Source organism: Vigna unguiculata, chromosome 9 (genome assembly GCF_037176805.1).
Source record: "Vigna unguiculata cultivar grain cowpea cultivar isolate G323 ecotype 2 chromosome 9, ASM3717680v1, whole genome shotgun sequence".
In the NCBI taxonomy this organism is placed as follows: domain Eukaryota; kingdom Viridiplantae; phylum Streptophyta; class Magnoliopsida; order Fabales; family Fabaceae; genus Vigna; species Vigna unguiculata.
In genome coordinates this window covers 41285647-41303574 of record NC_140800.1, presented here as the reverse complement: position 1 = coordinate 41303574, position 17928 = coordinate 41285647, and the positions used below count along the sequence as shown (strand labels likewise).

Genomic DNA, 17928 nt, shown 5'->3' with positions numbered 1-17928 from the left:
AGATGAATATACATCGCTCTCTATTTTAGTTATTTTAATTTAATTTGTTTTTTATTTTCATTTTATATTTAATTAGATCTTTATTTTTTGTTAAATTTTAGTTAATTTGTTTATTTTTACTAACGATTAAATAGTTAACGTACAGTACGTGTCAACTTTTAATTTTTTTTTATTTTATTTTTGATTCTTTCAAAAAAAAAATTGTCCACGTATCAAATGGCATGTGTTATTTGCTAGTTTGTGATTTTGTTATTTTTTTTTTCAATTTTAGTTTCTACATTCATTATTTTTTTCAATCTAATATCTATATTTGTTATTTTTTTCATTTTTATCCTAATTTTAGTTAAAGGACATCAATTTTGTTAGTCTAAAATTGACATCAAATTTTATATCTTTTAAAAAAATTATACTAATAATTTTTTAAATCAACATTTTTATTAATTATTTTTGAAATTAAATTATAAATTGAATAAATTTTTTATATTTAATTGTTAAATAAAATAAAATTATTTAAAATATTATAAGAATATAAATATTAAATGTTTGTTTCTAATATTTATATTCTAAAATAATGATATTTTTGAAATTGATATTTAAAAATATTAAAAATATCTTAGAAAATAAAGTAATATTTTCAAATTAACATTTAAATATAAAATATTTTAGATTTTAATTTAATATCTAAAATGTAATAAAAATATTACATAGTTTCAAATATCAATTTTATAAATGTTAATATATATTTTTAAAATATATTTTAGTAATATTTTAAATAATTAAACTCTATTTAACAATTGTACCTAAGAAATATATTTAATTTATATTTAAATATAATAATTTATAATTGAATTTAAAAAATATTTAATAATAAAATTTTAAATGTATATGTATATAATATTTATAAAAAATTAAATTTGGTCTTAATTTGAAAGAGAAAAAAGTATTTAATTTTAACAAAAATTGAGTCTAAATTAAAATAAAACAATGTTACGTGTCAGTTTGTGATTGTATTATTTATTGTTGTTCAATTTAGTCTAATATTCATTATTTTTGTGAACAATTTTTTTAAAATTAAAAGAATTTAAAAAAATTAAGAAACTAACACGTAACATATAATATTAAAAAATATTAACTATTTAAATACTGTTAATGAAAAAGAACAATTTAATCAAAATTTTACGAAAATAAAAACATAATTAAACACAGAAAATACCAAATTAAATAAAATAACAATAGAAATCAACTATCCACAGTTTACGTAGATGATGTATATTTATGAATCATTAAGTTTAGAATGAGATTTTACTATGATTTCGATCGAAAAGTTTTAAATAGAAAACTTTCTGAATCTTTATTTACTAAGTCAAACTTTAATTTAATTTTTTTTTTAATTTGTATTGATTAAAAGTTAGAAATTATACCAGATAAAGGAAGAATCAACGAATTCAATGATTTTGAAATATAAATTTTTACATAACCAATCCAAAACTTTGAGAAGTTTTAAAAACAATTGAACGCTGAATATATTTGTTTTCTAAACTTTTAGCAAAAATGACTTTAAACCTCTAATTTGTTTAACTTTTTTTTTTTATCTCAAATGTTTTTATATAGTTTTTAGAGAGAAAATTAAGTTTTTCTGTAAATTGAAATTAACCTCTGTATAAAATAATTTTGTAGAAGTTAGATGTACTTAATAGAAAAAAAATAAATAAAAGAGTTTGTTCATAAAATAAAACTATATTCTATATAAAATAATTTGTAAAGATTTTCACGAGGGAGTTATTGAACAAATCTACTACGTAATTAAAATCAACAACTTGGTCGTTGTAGTATAGTGGTGAGTATTCCCGCCTGTCACGCGGGTGACCCGGGTTCGATCCCCGGCAACGGCGAGTTTTTATTTTTTGAATTAAGATTCAATCTTTTTTATAAATTAATTTCAATTTTTGAATTTCCCTCGAGAAATTAGTAAAGATTTATCCCAAACCCTTTCCGCGCTTTCTTTATTACCTCCGTTGTGCCTCTGATCCTAACTTCCACCATCGCGCCCTGTCGCTGTTGAGAGCCTTCCCGTCTTTCCCTCTGTTCGGACGTATTTTCATCGTCGTCGTTAAAGCTTCAATTATCGCCTCTTAATAGCTATATCACATGGTATGTTCCCTAGCCCTAAGTTCACCCCCTTTCGTTTATTAGAATTTTTATTAAAATTGAAGACGTCGTTTTCAGGTGGAGAACCATGCATTTTAAGAGAATTAGCTGATAACGTTAAAAAAAGAAAAAGCATAACAATACTAAAAATTGACGTCGCCTGAGAGATTCGAACTCTCGCGGGGAAACCCCATGTACTTAGCAGGCACACGCCTTAACCACTCGGCCAAAGCGACTTTGTTGGGACTTTGGAGGCGTCGTTTGCAGGTGGAGAATGTGTAAATTCAGTTCATGGGGGATTAGCATGCTGCTAATGTTGTTAGGATCACTGGAAGGTTTTTTGCCGGTTACTCATCTCCTTTTCTTTCGCTTCTCTGCAATTTTCTCATTCAATGCGTATGCTTTTCTGCACTTGATTTTGATTCCTTAATTATGTAATGAGTTGTTATTGGTTTGCAGGTAGGATAATTGTTGTGGATTTCTCGCTGGTGACAGATTTTCGAGAATTGCAGGCAGTGAGGAAAACACTTGCAATCGTGGCGGCTATTTGAATTTCATGCATTTTAAGAGAATTAACTGTTAATGTTTTGTCTTCTTTTTTTTTGTCAGAAAAAAAAAACATAAAGATATTAGAAAATGACGTCGCCTGAGAGATTCGAACTCTCGCGGGGAAACCCCATGTACTTAGCAGGCACACGCCTTAACCACTCGGCCAAAGCGACTTTGTTGGGACTTTGGTGTCAATGATTTTGTGGTTTTGTTGAAGGAGGTGTTTATTTGTTATATGTGTTTTGGTGAGCATTCACAAACTCGAATGAGTCTTTATGTGAATTTGTTTCGACTTTATGGATACACCTTTTTTTTGTTTAATCTTTGAAACAAGGTTGTTTATAGTTTGGTTGCAGGTTAGGATTATAATTCATCTTCTTGGGCGATATTTTTTGTTATCAATCTTCTTCTCTTGGTCATAAATCAAATTCTTTGTTGTCTTTTTGTTTCTTTTATCAGATTACTATTGTAGGAAGTGTGGGTTAGGGGCTTTGAAAGACAGGTTTTTAGTTTAACTTCCAAACATACTACAGACATCAAAACCCCTTTGACTGTCCTATTTGATACTTTGAGGTGTTTCCTACTTTGCATCTCACTTCTTGTTGAAATTTAATTGCCTACAGTGTTATTGTATCCTATTTACATACGTTGCTTGTTATACTTGATATTATCCGTTCTTTTTCATTACTAGAAGTGAGATTTTTAAAGAGTTTTGAAAATTTGGAAAAATAATTACTACTGTTTTTCATCTAGATTTTGTAAGTTTCATCAAACATTAAATCACTCAAAATATAAAGTATAACAGTGATGATTTTACTGTGAATGATTGTAACCCTTCAATGAATAAAACAAATTTGCTCTCGTTAACATTAAATCTATTTCAAATTTTCCTTTTTACAGTAATTCATTAATTCCTACTATCAATTACTCTTTCCTGACTTCATTTATAGTGATAAAACTTTCTTTTTCCTTTTGTACAGTTTTTCTTTTTCTTCTGTGTTTGTGTGCCATTTATTGGTTCTGGTGCTACTTGTCGATGAATAAATCTGTTTCTTCTTTTTTTCTTCTCTTGAGTAATGAGTTCAGTGTTTCACCTTTGCAACATTTTTAGTGGACTTTCGGTCTGGCTAGATATGTATACTTATCTTCAAGTGGAGCATCTTGTGATGGGGATGACACTCCCGCCTTAACTATAAGAAATAAACCATGTTGATCTTCTACTATGAGATAGGTCTATTTCTATCTTTCAAAGCAGATTATAAGATTTTACAGTTAATAATTTAGCTGAGGTGTTGTATTTGTACGTGCAGTTCCAGAAATATATGTCATATGATGATTTAAGGGTTAGTTGGCTTAACATCCTGACGAGAAGAAAAATTACCGATCAAGGATCGTCAAGTGTTCACTTCAAACAGTTCTATAAAGAAAGACATTGCATAACAGTGAAATTGCATGGCTGAAATTCAGTCTACGAAAACACCATCCACTGTAAGTGTCTTATTCTTTAACGCAAACATTCATCATTCATTTGTTACTTTTCTTAAATTCTGCTGAGAAGAAATCTTCTCTTTATGACAGGAGCAATATTAAAAATGACGTCGCCTGAGAGATTCAAACTCTCACGGGGAAACCCCATGTACTTTGCAGGCACACGCCTTAATCACTCAGCCAAAGCGACTTTGTTGAGGCTTTGGTGTTAAGGATTTTGTCGTTTTGCTGAAGGAGGTGTTTATTTGTTACATGTGTTTCGGTAAGCATTCACAAATTCAGATGATTCTTTATGTGAATTTCATTCGACATGTACCTTTTTTTTTTGTTTAATCTTTGAAACAAGGTGGTTTATAGCTTGGTTGCAGGTTAGGATTATAATTCATCTTCTTGAGCGATATTTTGTTATCGATGTTCTTCTCTCTGTCATAAATCAAATTGCTTATTGTCTGTTTTTTTATCAGACAACTATTGCAGCAGTAAGTGTGGGTTAGGGACTTTGAAAGACAGGTTTTTTAGTTTAACTTTCAAAAAACACTATATTAAAGTATGCAGACACCAAAGCCTCCTTAGACTGTCCTATTTTGATACTTTGACAACGTCCCTTCTTAATTAATCACTTTTTGTTGAAATTTAATTGCCTACTTCAGTGTTATTGTATTTTTGCTCTGGTTATTCATTGACGTCATGTATAGTGATAAAGCTTTCGTTTTCCTTTAGTACAGTTTTTCCTTTTCTTCTGTGCTTGTGTGCCATTTATTGGTTCTGGTGCTACTTGTGAGTGAATAAATCTGCTTCTTTTTTGTTCTCTCTCGAGTAATGATGATTTAAGGGTTAGCTGGCTTAACATCCTGATGAGAAGAAAGTTACCAATCAAGGATTTCAAGTGTTCGCCTCAACCAGTTCTATAGAAACGACATTGCATGACAGTGGAATTGCATGGCTGAAATTCAGTGTAAGAAAACACCAACCACTAAAAGTGTCTTATTCTTTTATCGCAAACATTTACCATTTCTTTGTTACTTTTCTTAAATTCTGCAGGGAAAAAAAATCTTGAATTGGTTATTTTAAGAATTTGTTTAAAAAGGCCACTTTTTTTTAAATAATTGATTTAAATAGTGATATTTGAAATTGTTTATTGTAATATTTTTTTGAAAAGTCACATTTTAAATTAGTAAAAAGCCAATGTAAAAACGAATTTTTATGGCTATTTTCTTATGATCATCAATGTAAAAATTCTGAAATAGTTAATGTAAAATGAGCATTTTTTTTTATAGTATCAATGAATTAGACATTATTAACTAGTTTGAATAAACAAGAGATTAAAAGTATAATTTACTAAAAAAATTAAGCGTAGTTGTGACCTCATACTAAAATCATAAGTCATTGGATTCAACTTGTTTAAATCATTAGTTAACGTTAACTGTTGATAAAAAAGGAGTATACCATTGCGGACAATAAAATAAATATAAAAACCGAAAATACTAAGAAATATCGTCTAGAGACCAAAATAAAAAATGTAGAAATAAGAACCAAAAGATGTTAATTGTGCAAGTTAATGATTGAATTGCAACCGGGGTTCGATCTATCAATTTCTTAAAAAAAATAAAATAAAAGATAACAATGTAAGTCCTCCTCATCAATGGTGCTGTAAAAATATTTTTGCCATAACATTAGATATTAACCTCACTCAAAAAAACTAAACTTTACATAGTCCATATTTCATATTATATAAGTATATATATATATATGAGAAATTCAAAAATGAATATTGTATATATCTGATTGAATAAAGTAGATCGGAGAAAATTTATTCTCATATACAAATCTTTCGACAAGTTTATGAATATTGGTTGGATTAAGATGAATACTAGTAATGTAACTTTAGAAAGATTGCTTATGTTGATTTTTTTTTTAGAAATAATATAAAATAGGAACAAGAAAGTTGGTCACAACCCGTGGACTCATCCATCGGCCTATAAAGACGAATGGGTTGAGTTAATATTTTCAATCTGATAACCTATTTTGGCTTGATGAACCTATTTTGCTAAATTGGAGGCTAAAGGAGGAGCGAGTTGACTAGTTAAACCTTCTTTTCTAAATAAAAGTAAAAAATGTAATTTAAAAAAATAACTTTTTTATATTATATTTTCTTAAAGGTGTGTATGTACAATAATTACAACTTAAATTATTAATATCTACAAATTAAATTTGAATTATTAATTATAAAGTAATTTAATATATAAATATAATCATTATTTTACTTTATTAAATTAAAAATATTAAAAAATCAATAAAAAATTTAAAAAATATTTATATGATAAATATGTTTTTGATATATATATATATATATATATATATATATATATATATATATATATATATATAATTTAAAAATTAAAAACAAATAAAAAACTTTAACGTGATAACTAGTCTGTCAATTAAAAACAAATAACATTTTTTGACAAAACAAGTTACACACTTTGTGTTGACAAAAAGAAGAAGATGAACATCTTCCTCCAATAAGGAGTTTTGATGATGATGATGACTTATGAAGAAGTATGGAAGACTTGATGATGATGCATGGAAAAATGTTGAAGACTTAAAAGAATGCTTCGATTCAAGAGATACATTGAAAGACTTATGGGTTTAGTTATTTAGGTTTTATAATATGTGTATGTTATTTGAAATAGTTAGATCAGTATGTCAAGAGTCAAAAGGCAAAACCCATGTAGTAGAGCACTAAGAGAATTTTATATATTTGCAAAACTCACTGGAATAATCGATTATTCTTAGTGATAATCGATTATCTCAATTAAAACTGATTTTTGAGAAAAGCCTCTGGAATAATCGATTATCCTGACTGATAATAGATTATCACAGCAAGAAAAATATTTTCATAAAAGTTTCTGTGATAATCGATTATCACTTATGATAATCGATTATTTATGGCAGTTGCGACTTAACTTTTCATATTCTTAACCTAATTTCTAAATAGGCTTCTATAAATAGAGTGGTAGGCTTTCATTATCAAATACAGAAGTTAGAGAAGTCTGAGTACTTGAGAACTCTCTGTGGAAAGGCTTTGAAAAACCTAGTGTGGGTAGAGCGATAACTTTCATCAAGTGGGATCTTGAGTGATTGAGTGCTGCTGCTGTTGCTAGGAGAAGCCGATCATCCTTTGTGGGATTCAAAGGAGATGTTCATTCCTTGTGTGATTCAAGGAAGGTGTTTTCATCCCTTGTGGATTTCAAGGGAGGTGTCTTCATCTCTTGTGTGATTCAAGAGAGGTGTTTTCTAAACCCTAATCTTTCTTATCATTGATTGTAAGTTTGGTTTATTTTAGTGATTTAGTTAATCTCGTTTTTGAAAGATTAACAACTGGACGTAGGGTCTTTTGATCCGAACTAGTATAAATACTTTGTGTAATTTTCTCTTCTCTACTCTCTTTATTTTATTGTGTTTATTAAAATAAAGGAAATATTTTTAATTGATCTTTGATACAAAAAGGGAAAATATTAAAAGCACAATTTTTATTAAGAACCCAATTCACCCTCCTCTTGGTTTTTGTCCACACGCCCAAACATTCCGCTGCGCGATACCAACACTTTGGTTTGTTTTGTTATGGTGGACCGACTTGGGCTGATTTGCTTTTTATGGGTCAATGGCAAGTTGGATTAAAACAGACAATGCAGACCCGTTTTATCACTTCTAATTTAGATAAATATATCGGTAGTTTCTTTGTTTTTTAGGTGCAAAATTTTTTAAATGATAAAATTATAGAAGTTATTCTTCTATTGAACATTATGAGGAGACTCGCTTTAGACATGTTTGCTTTGAAATGTGATTCCAAAGTGTATATAAGACTTTTTTTTTATCCTTGTATTATTCCTTTTTCTCTTAGAATGAGATGGAGAAATTATCTCTCAAGATATGTAAAAGAATGATATTTTAGTGTTCTCAGATTTTAGGGAGAAAATTTGTTATATGAATAAATTGGTTTCTATGGGATTAAAAAATAAAATTCATTATAAATAGTATAATATTATGTCATGTAAAATTGCTTTTGAATTTTTTTTTTATATAATAGGTGTAAACTTTCTATATTTAGAATTGTTTATCTTCTTTTGAAGAAAATTTGTGATGTATTTTTTGTACATGAAATTGGTTTGGTCTTCAAGTTTTTTGTCGTTATTTTTTCCTTTTTAATAATATTTTTCATATGATAACAAATGATTAGTTTGTTTTGAGATGTCATAGTACTTAATGATATTTAACATGACTTCAAAACATTATAAATAAGAAAAATAAAAATGAGTATGATCAGTTAAATATACCTAAAATCTATTTGATTTAATTAAATTGAGAATATATATTTAAACATAATCTCACACAAAGAAAAAAAAAATGTGCAACAAATGTTGTGTTAAGAATGAAAATATCTTTAGAATAGTTGTAGAACTTGGACAAGAAATTCAGGATGTCGAATTAAACTTTTTGTACATAAATTATTTTTTTAATAAACAAAAAATCTTCATTTCATCTATTAAAAACATAAACATAATAGTAAAATCCAAAAAATATGACTATCTTTCACTATCATATCATAAAAAATTATAAAAAACTATCACTAAATGTAAAAAATTACCTAATATAAAATAAATCCTATAATAAAATAACCAAAAGGAAATATCATTAAATATAAAAATTACTTAATATGAAGTGAATTAAAGTAGTTAAAATAATATCCAAATTATCTAAATTAAGTTGTGAATAATATATAAATATAAATATAATTTTAAAATATATAAAATAAAATAAAATGAGAAAAGATTTGGGGGAGTCGTGATTTCTTTTGTCATATCCAAAATGTGATTGAAAACCAAACAAAACTTTACAGGTAGATTATAAAAATTATAAAATAAAATTTAGAGAATTATATATATATATATATATATATATATATATATATATATATTAGTACTTTAAACGAAACATAACCATGATATAAGGATGAAATGAATATGTCAAAATAAATTTTTTCGTATAATTATTTGTTGAAAAATTATCTTTTTTATATCTCACTAATCACTTCCCTTTTAAGTATAATCATAAAAAAAAACTTATATTTATAAAAAAAATAAAATTATGAATGTAAAATAGATATAAAATTTACTAACTTTCAGAATCTTACAGTCCTTATTTATTTTATGGTATTATTAAATACAATTGAATGCATAAATGACTCCTACTTTTTGATATAAGTCTTCTCATATTAATGACTTTAGCCTATGTCTTTTTATCTAAGTCAGTGCATAGCAGTTGAGTTGTATTAATATATCATTGTTTGTGGTGCTCACGAGTAATATTGGTAATTCTATTTTAATAACTGATCACATAACTTTCAATTTTTATTAGTGCATAAAATGATTGCTAGTATTATTCAAAAGAAAAGATTAAAATGCTGAATATATATATATATGAGATTCAAACAATATTCTAAACCAACTAACCCAAAAAAAAAAAAAAAAAACTAAAGGAGCTAATTTACTAACAAAAAATGTTAGTTTTATAACAGACACTTTTGGGAACAAAAAAAATGTTCGTAAATTCGAATGATTTAAAAATTGAATTGATAATTTAATTTTTGCAGAAAGGAGAAAAAAAGAAGAAAGGTATGAAGTAGAACACATAGAGAGGGATACCCTGTCGCTAATAGCTGTCACGGGGAAGAGGTTGGACTGAGTCGAGAAGCTTGAGATCCTCCCTCTCCATGGCAACTTCCTCAAAATCGTCGAAATGGACCGACAAAGTTTCATCAATAGCAGCTCGCATCTTGTTCCTTCTCATCATCTTTCAGATCCCTCTTTTCAGGTACTACCCTCCTTCACTCCTTCCCAATTTTTGTCTTTACTTTCAATATCATCATCATCCAACTCTTCCAAAAAATAAAAATTAAAAGGGGGAAATAAGGGAAGAAAAAGAAAAAGAAAAAGTTTGTGTTCGATTAGACAGAAATCGATATTTGATCAGTTTTTCATTTATGTTAAACCACCTTTGTGCTTACAAATGTTAATATCAACTCTTAAATTATTAATCGTTTGATGGTTGACTTTGATCATCTTCACACTTGCTACCAATTTTACTTGGTTTATTCTGTGATCTATTATAACCTTGTTGTTTGTGTTGTTATATGACAGTTAAATTACTTAATTAAGATGTACTCTCTAATTGGTTGATAGAGTAACTTTACACTGATAAATATGTGGATAATTGAATCAGGTAGGAGAAGCTAAAATTCGATTGTGGACAAGCTAAAAATTAAAATTCAGTGACTATATGAAGAAGTTTCTACAAATACATGAACTAATTTTAATCTATTAAGAAGCTAATTTCAAGTTTTCTTCTTTTGTTGTTCTTGAAGTTATTAAAGAAAAACTAGTCCACTGAGCTTGTTTGAAAATTATCCTTTTGCAGGGTGAGTTGCAGATCTGGCATGTGCACAAACCCTTTGCATGTCACATCGTCGCAGTTAATTGCAAGTGAAATCTTTCCTGCTGTTGTGGTGAAGGGCCTTCTGTACCCAGGGGCTGCAGTGAACGGCCTCATCCACAACATGACCATTCCAAGTTGGGATAGTTTGCTGGACTTATATAATTTGACCAATGTGAAGGAAGCTTCTGCAGTAACTGATCTTCAGCGCTTGGAGGTTAGACAATTTAGTGTGTTTGGTTTAAAGTTTGGTAGCTCAAACTCAAGTTTGCTTTGCATCGAAAGTCACAAAAGTCACAAATGATGTTTGACAAATCTTTATTCTGTTTCATTGAGCTCCAAACATGGGTTGCTTTCAAACAAAATCATAAAACTTTTGCGTTGGATGATATTTTCTATTTCATTCAACCAAACTTAATTTTTCTGCAATCCAAACATACCCTTAATCACCCTACACCTTTTGTCTTTTGGTTGTTGAGGTATTTTTTTTGGCATAAAAGTTAAATTAAACCTACTTTCCATTGTCTAGAGTTGTTTGTTCTTGTCAGTTGGTGATACTGATGTCTTTACTAAGTTGAACACTAAATAAAAGTTGATTATTGGATTTCAGATTTTAGTTGCCATCCAAGGAAATGAAAAAACTCTGGCCAAAGAGAATACTTTGTTGATAAATTAAAGAGGCATTATTGTAAAAGTCATGCAAAATGGGTGCCGTCGTTGTTCTTCCTATTCCTGTCTATTTGCAAATTGTTATTTCTTCATCTGCCTTGTGGATTTATCTATTGATTTCGCTGTAAGAAACCCGATGGTTCCATTTTTCATCGGGTTTCTGTTTGTATGTTTGTTTTGATACTTCTAGGTCCTAAAAGTCACATTAAATGTGCTCCGTACTAAATCCCTGTCACTCTTAACTATTTGCAATTTGATATACCTTCATCTGCTGTGTGGATTTTTAATTTATTTGATTTGTATCTCACAATTCCATTTTCCATTTGGTTTCTGTTTCTATGCTTCTGCTGATACTTTCTTCTAAATATATATCAATTGTTTTCCAGGTTCTTGCGGGAAGCTACTTCACAGTGGCAGGAGCACTTGTGGGTGTTCTGAAACCCGGGAGAATGAGCGTGTTTGGGAACCTTCTTATAATTTGGGGTCTGGTAAAAGAAGGGATTTTAGGAAAACCAGTAAATTCTGACCCTTCAAAAGCTGTGTACGTCTACCCAACAATGGTGATTGCTTTGTTGTGTGCTTTCTCATCCGTCAAGTATGATGTGAAAAAGGTTGTTAGGTCAGCCCCTGTCAGGTCTTCTGCTAAACCGCTTCAGAACTCATCTAAGTCTAAGCTGAAATAGGCGATTCTCATGTTGGCAAGTTAAAATTGTACGCTTTCCACCCACATTCATTTTGGAACATTTAGTTTAGTTTTTCCAGAATCATTACTCATTTTGCTATAATCCTTTTAATTCATTTGAGCTTGTTGATCCTTCTTTAGGAAAGAGGCTTAGCAACTTATTCATAAATATAGATATCATCAATCAACTGATTCAAGTGTTTGTTATATTAGAATAAATAACTAATGATGTCATTTTTAGTGTCTTTTCTGTGAATAGTTTGCTGTACGAGTGGGTATAGGAATAAATGTCTTCGAGAATTGTAGTTGTGGTTTTTGAAAAAAACATAGAGTTCTTCCAAAAATTGGTCTGATCTGGTGATACCAGAAATTTCAATTCCTTGCAGCCAACTTTGGCACACCCAGAATTAACAACGACAAATATCAGCATTTTGGTAATTCCATTTCATGTCTTTCTGTTTGTTTATGAAAAGTGATATATGTTTGCAAACCAGAGGTGTGAACGTGAACAACAAAAATAACTGATGTAGGAAGGACATAAAAGGAACGAATTACAATTTGGTATTTTTGAAGCCACCCTTTGTTCCCATGGAAAACGTATTGGTACATGAAATTTATTCATATAATCTAACACAGTAAAACAAATGTTTTTGTTTTTTATTTGATGAAGATCACGGGTTAGGGCATACTGAAGTTTTATGGTATTTAAAAGTTTACCGAGAAATATCAGATTGTTCTAGTGAAAAACAAATACAGTCAGTAATTTAAATCCAAGTTTCGAACAAAGTTATGTCCCACACTCGAGGGCCATCTCGAAATACTTGTCAATAGAAACCAACGCCAAAAGTGATATTCCAGCACAGGGTTGAAGCAAAGGGAATCACAAATAGAATTATAAAAATGAAAAGTAGCTGAACAAACAAAAACAAGAGACAATAATTGCCTTAAATATAATGAATTTGATTTAATAACTGAAAAGAAAAAGAATAAAGAAACATACAGGGTGCTGATATTTTCACAGGCACATGGATTGCTTTTGTGTGTGTATGTGTGCAAATATCATAACAAATGGTACTGAATATTCTCCGCGACATGCATCTTTCTCATTCTATTATTTTTTCGTTTCTAATCAATGTGAGACTTAAATTCATATTTAAATTATGTTTTACAAAGGAAGTTTTATTAGAGATTAATGAGATCCGGGTCTAATCATATGAGACATCGACACCAAAAAATATTTAAATATGATTTATATATTTTAATATTTTTTTTATGCACATGGAAGGATATATCAGTGCCACCTAATTTTTATTATGTTCTTGTATATTAATTCTGACAAAGAAGTATAGTTCTATTTCATTCTCATTCTTCATATCTTTGAGTCTGAAGCCCTTCTGAAAAAGAAGGTAAAATCTTAAACCAAAATTTTCATTCTTATACATACTTACCGTCTCCTTCGTTCCATCAAAGAAAATCTATGGATTCTGCGAGGAAGCTTCTGTTTACTTATTCTGTGGATTTTCTACTCCCACCCAGTGAAAATGCTCGGTGTGAGACTTTATTACATCACTATTCGACAAGTGTGTCGTTATCCTATGTTTCAAACCAACGTACATTGCCCCCACACTCACCCGTCCGATTTTCATCAACGCTTCAGATTCGCTCACTAGTAACACTGTATATTAAAATAGTACTTTTGTTTGTAAAGATTTTTCTAAGCCATTCTCGTAAAGACTGAAATCGGTTCCAGACGATGTTTCCCCTGCAGAAAAGCAGAAAGCATGAAACTTCGATGCGGGGACTTGGAAATTCGATCGAAAGACAAAGGAACTGGGTAATAGCTGTTATAGTTCGCCCTCCGATCTAAAATTAATAGCCATAGTTTCTAGATTTTGCTATCTGGATTTGTTTTGCGCTTAACGTTACTGGAAAAGAACGATGGCTGAGAATGGTGTTGTGAACGGAATTAGGGCGATGCTGGAGGAAGCAGAGGCTCCCGTAACCGAGAAGTGTTGCATCTACAAAGTGCCCTTTGATATCCGCAAACTCAACGAAGAAGCCTACACCCCAAAGGTTGTTTCTATAGGCCCTTTTCACCACAATAGCCCTCACCTCCAGAACATGGAAAGACACAAACTCATTTACTGCAAGGCTTTTCTTGAACGATACCAAATAAGTTTGGAGAGCTGGATCCACTACATAGAAAGGGTGGAGCACGAATTTCGCAGTTGTTATTCCGAAACCCTTCACTTCACCAAGGAGGAACTGGTGAGGATCATCTTTGTGGATTGTGGTTTTATATTTGAACTGTTTTGGTGTATCTTTTATGATGAATGGTTGGGGAAGAACAACGCCTTTCTCATGAAACCTTGGTTAGCTACTAATATAAGATTAGATCTGTTGCTGCTTGAAAACCAACTTCCCTTTTTTGTTCTTGAAAACCTCTTCAATCTCTCCTTCGCCTCTGCACCTGCTGCTGCTACTAACAGAAAAATCCCTTCATTTCTTGAGTTAACCTTTGACTACTTTATCTATTACAATAGATCCAAATTGACATCTCAGAATATTCGCATAATGCACTTCACGGATCTCATAAGAACATTTCACTTGCAATACCCTTTGCAACACCGGATTGAGACTGATGAATCGATAATGCATCTTCCAAGTGCTACTGAGTTATCAGAGGCAGGTGTGAAGTTTAAGGTGGACACCCAAAGTGACTGCTTACTAGACTTGAGATTTTCTGGGCGGGTTCTTCAAATCCCACAGTTGAAAGTGGAAGATTGGACTGAACGTTTGTTTCGCAACATGGTGGCTTTGGAGCAGTGTCATTATCCTGAACAATCCTATATTACAGATTATGTTGCTATATTGGACTTTCTTGTGAACACCAGCAGAGATGTGGACTTACTTGTTCGAAAGAGAGTGCTGGTGAACTGGCTAGGGGAGAGTGATTCTGTGGCTAACATGTTTAATGGTCTTTGGAAAAACATCACTCATATAAATCTCAATGCTCAGTACTTTCTTCTCTGCAATGACTTGAATGCTTTTTCTAGAAACCCTTTGAATCAATTGAAGTCCACTCTGAGGCGGGATTATTGTAACACTCCTTGGCAAACCGCTGTTTCCGTTGCTGGAATTGTTCTCCTTGTTCTCTCTTTGGTTGAAGCAGTTTGTTCTATCTTGCAAACAGTGTAGCAGCAATAGAATATGCCTCCTCCACGACAAGACTTCTCAATTTCGATCATTGTTAAATGCTGAGTCATTGCGTTCCTTTTCTCTGGAAATGTTTGGATGGTTTTCTTATCTAGATGTTGTATCAGATTGATTTAGTCTTTTGCTGATTTCTTCATCACGATGGGGATGATGCATATGCATGAAGTTCAGTGCTCTTGTGCTAGACTGTGGTGCAAACTATGATTTAATGATGCTAATTCTTTCTCAGCTAGAGGGTTGTTGTTTTGTGGTTTCACTACATATTCACAATTTCATACAGTTGAAGTTAGGAAAATAGTTATGTTTGTGTGTGGTTTAAACTATTTATTAACCATGTCTTTCTAGCAACATATGAACCTCTAGAACATTAAAAACAAAAGAGTTTTGTGAGAGTTGTTTAGAAAGGTAATCTAAGATTATTGAAAAGTTTATTCTTTTTTTTTTATTTCTTTTCAATTTTTATTAATATATTTGAATATTTTTTCTCAATTATATGTATGTTATGATCCCATTTTTTTTTCAACAGGTGTTCAATTTAAGCTTTTGGGGGAATATTGAGCCTTGAGATCACAGAACAAATCACACTACCTTATTAGAGAGGGCACATTAAATGCTACATAAGGTTAAAACTAATACCACCTCATCACTACACATATCATCTAGCTTTTACTTTCTTTTTTAAAAGTATATATTTTCTTCAATTATTATATATTTGTTAAATTCAACCAAGAACGAACTATTTGTTTCATATCATTATTACATTCACTATCAATAACTTTATACTTAGCAAACCAAAGATTTTTAAATAATATCAATTATTTTGTGATTTTTAAATGATATGAATTATTTCGTGAAAGAAGTTAATTTTGACCAAGACATTGTTAAATCATAACACATGGATGAAAAACCAGTAAAAAGAGTTGTATTTTAATTATCGATTATAATTTTTTATCCGATGATATTGATCAATCCAATCATTGATATCAAAATCAAGATTATGAATTTGATTTCTAGTAGTATAATTTGTGAAAAAGAGATTATTGGAGGTGATAATAATTATCTCATAACAAAAATCAAATAGACAAAGTTATAGTCAAATTGTTACATTTGGGATAATGCACTTTTAAATTAAAAGAGTTGTATCTTAATTGTTGTTAGCTATAATTTTCGACCTAATAACAAACTTTCAGTTTGACAAATGATAGAGGATTATCCATTGTAAATTAGGTTAAATATATTTTTAGTCCTTAAATTTTGATGTGAAATTAGAATTTATCTATATTTCAAATTTTAATACAATTTGATTTCTAAACTTTAAAAATGAATAGATATAGTCCTCCTAACCCAAATGTGTAAATATTTTTTGTGTCAAATGATGTTTTACGCTGACGTTTGAATTGTGTATCCTGTTTGACACATTATATTCATTCACTTTTAAAGATTGAGTATCAAACTATATCAAAGTTTGAAACAAAAATAAATTTCAATTTTGCATCTAAGTTTAAAAACTAAAAATATATTTAACTTTATTGAATCTTATCTAACTTGAACATCAAAATATTTGAATAGACACTGTCACATAAAATCCAATTAAACTCAACAAAACAACATTAGGATATGCCAATTAACTAGGACAAATTAGACCATATTGTGGAACCGTCTAACTCCCATTAATGGTGTAAGAAAACTGGACAACATATGCATCAAGATATATAGTCTGATTATACTCTTTAAACTTGCAGATATCTAAAATTACACGAACATGAAGAGGTAAATAACAAAAAATGCAATTTGCAGCACAATATGTTCAAATAATACACTAATACACTAGCATATTGCAAATAAATCATAAATCATTATTATAAAACTATTACAAATAAATTATACTTTTATCTTCGCCAATACATATTCTTCAATTAAATTTAAAGTTAAAGTTCTTTAACGCTAGAATTCATGTGCATACATAAGACTTAACTATTAACGTGAATGCATGGATAAGAGCACAGAGGATAAGATTATAAATACACTTCATCTAATATAATTTAAGATTCCATAAAACCTTATAGGCTAATTGATAGAATATTTTCAATTGAACTATTCATAAAAATATCATTATAAAATTATTAGAAGCAAATGACACTCTATTCTCACTATCAATTATTATATTACGCTTCAAAATTCAACTCACATAAAATATGCCCCGACTTAACTACGAAGCTAACATGTAGTTTTAAAATAAAAAAATAAATTGTGAAATATGCACAACTTGACTATGAAAAAAAAGCCCCACTGGCAGGTATGCAGACAACAAAAACTGTAAACCATAAATTTATGATGTATGATGCGGTGTGAAACGAGGATAGAATAAAAAAAAAAAAAGAGACGATATAATATTTTAGAAACAAATATTTATTTTTGTATGGAACCGATTTGTCTAAGTTACGGTATTATTCTTTAGTTGTTTTTTGAAATATACTTTGTCTTCAAAATTGAGATGTCTTCGCCAAGTCTAATCTTACCAACCATAAGGGAGCGGGTACCTACTAAATGTACTCCAACTCAGGAACAAGAAATATATAATAATTATATTATAATATGAAGATTAAATACATTTTACTTTTATGTATATTGAGGCACTTTATATATTAATTACCTCTAGGATCGTTTAGGTCCCTTCATAAATG

At 29.7% G+C, this 17928-nt stretch overlaps 2 protein-coding genes, 1 long non-coding RNA gene and 3 other non-coding genes across 8 annotated transcripts; 4 read left to right on the top strand and 2 right to left on the bottom strand.

The window, feature by feature from the left end:
- The first annotated feature begins 1820 nt into the window (after window positions 1–1820).
- TRNAD-GUC (transfer RNA aspartic acid (anticodon GUC)) lies at window positions 1821–1892 on the top strand. Its single transcript has one exon. It is a non-coding gene; the product is annotated as a tRNA-Asp (tRNA).
- A 52-nt stretch (window positions 1893–1944) lies between these two features.
- On the top strand, window positions 1945–7589 carry LOC114163853 (uncharacterized). 3 transcript variants are annotated; one of them, XR_014984655.1, is made up of 7 exons: window positions 1945–2151; window positions 2227–2483; window positions 2608–2942; window positions 3809–3928; window positions 4008–4185; window positions 4276–5140; window positions 7198–7589. It is a non-coding gene; the product is annotated as an uncharacterized LOC114163853 (long non-coding RNA). The 3 variants fall into 3 exon arrangements; XR_014984654.1 differs by lacking the exon at window positions 7198–7589 and adding an exon at window positions 5227–5723; XR_003599432.2 differs by lacking the exon at window positions 7198–7589 and having other exon boundaries at window positions 1946–2151; window positions 4276–5207.
- TRNAS-GCU (transfer RNA serine (anticodon GCU)) lies at window positions 2303–2384 on the bottom strand. Its single transcript has one exon. It is a non-coding gene; the product is annotated as a tRNA-Ser (tRNA).
- TRNAS-GCU (transfer RNA serine (anticodon GCU)) lies at window positions 2789–2870 on the bottom strand. Its single transcript has one exon. It is a non-coding gene; the product is annotated as a tRNA-Ser (tRNA).
- A 2249-nt stretch (window positions 7590–9838) lies between the features above and the next one.
- LOC114163852 (tail fiber) lies at window positions 9839–12273 on the top strand. The gene is made up of 3 exons (XM_028048211.2): window positions 9839–10059; window positions 10663–10894; window positions 11733–12273. Exons 1-3 carry the CDS (start codon window positions 9959–9961, stop codon window positions 12027–12029), a joined length of 630 nt encoding a protein of 209 aa, XP_027904012.1. The 5' UTR covers window positions 9839–9958; the 3' UTR covers window positions 12030–12273.
- A 1359-nt stretch (window positions 12274–13632) lies between these two features.
- Window positions 13633–15551, top strand: LOC114164068 (UPF0481 protein At3g47200-like). The gene has a single exon (XM_028048551.2). The coding sequence runs from the start codon at window positions 13967–13969 to the stop codon at window positions 15224–15226; it is 1260 nt and encodes a 419-aa protein (XP_027904352.1). The 5' UTR covers window positions 13633–13966; the 3' UTR covers window positions 15227–15551.
- Window positions 15552–17928: the final 2377 nt, after the last annotated feature.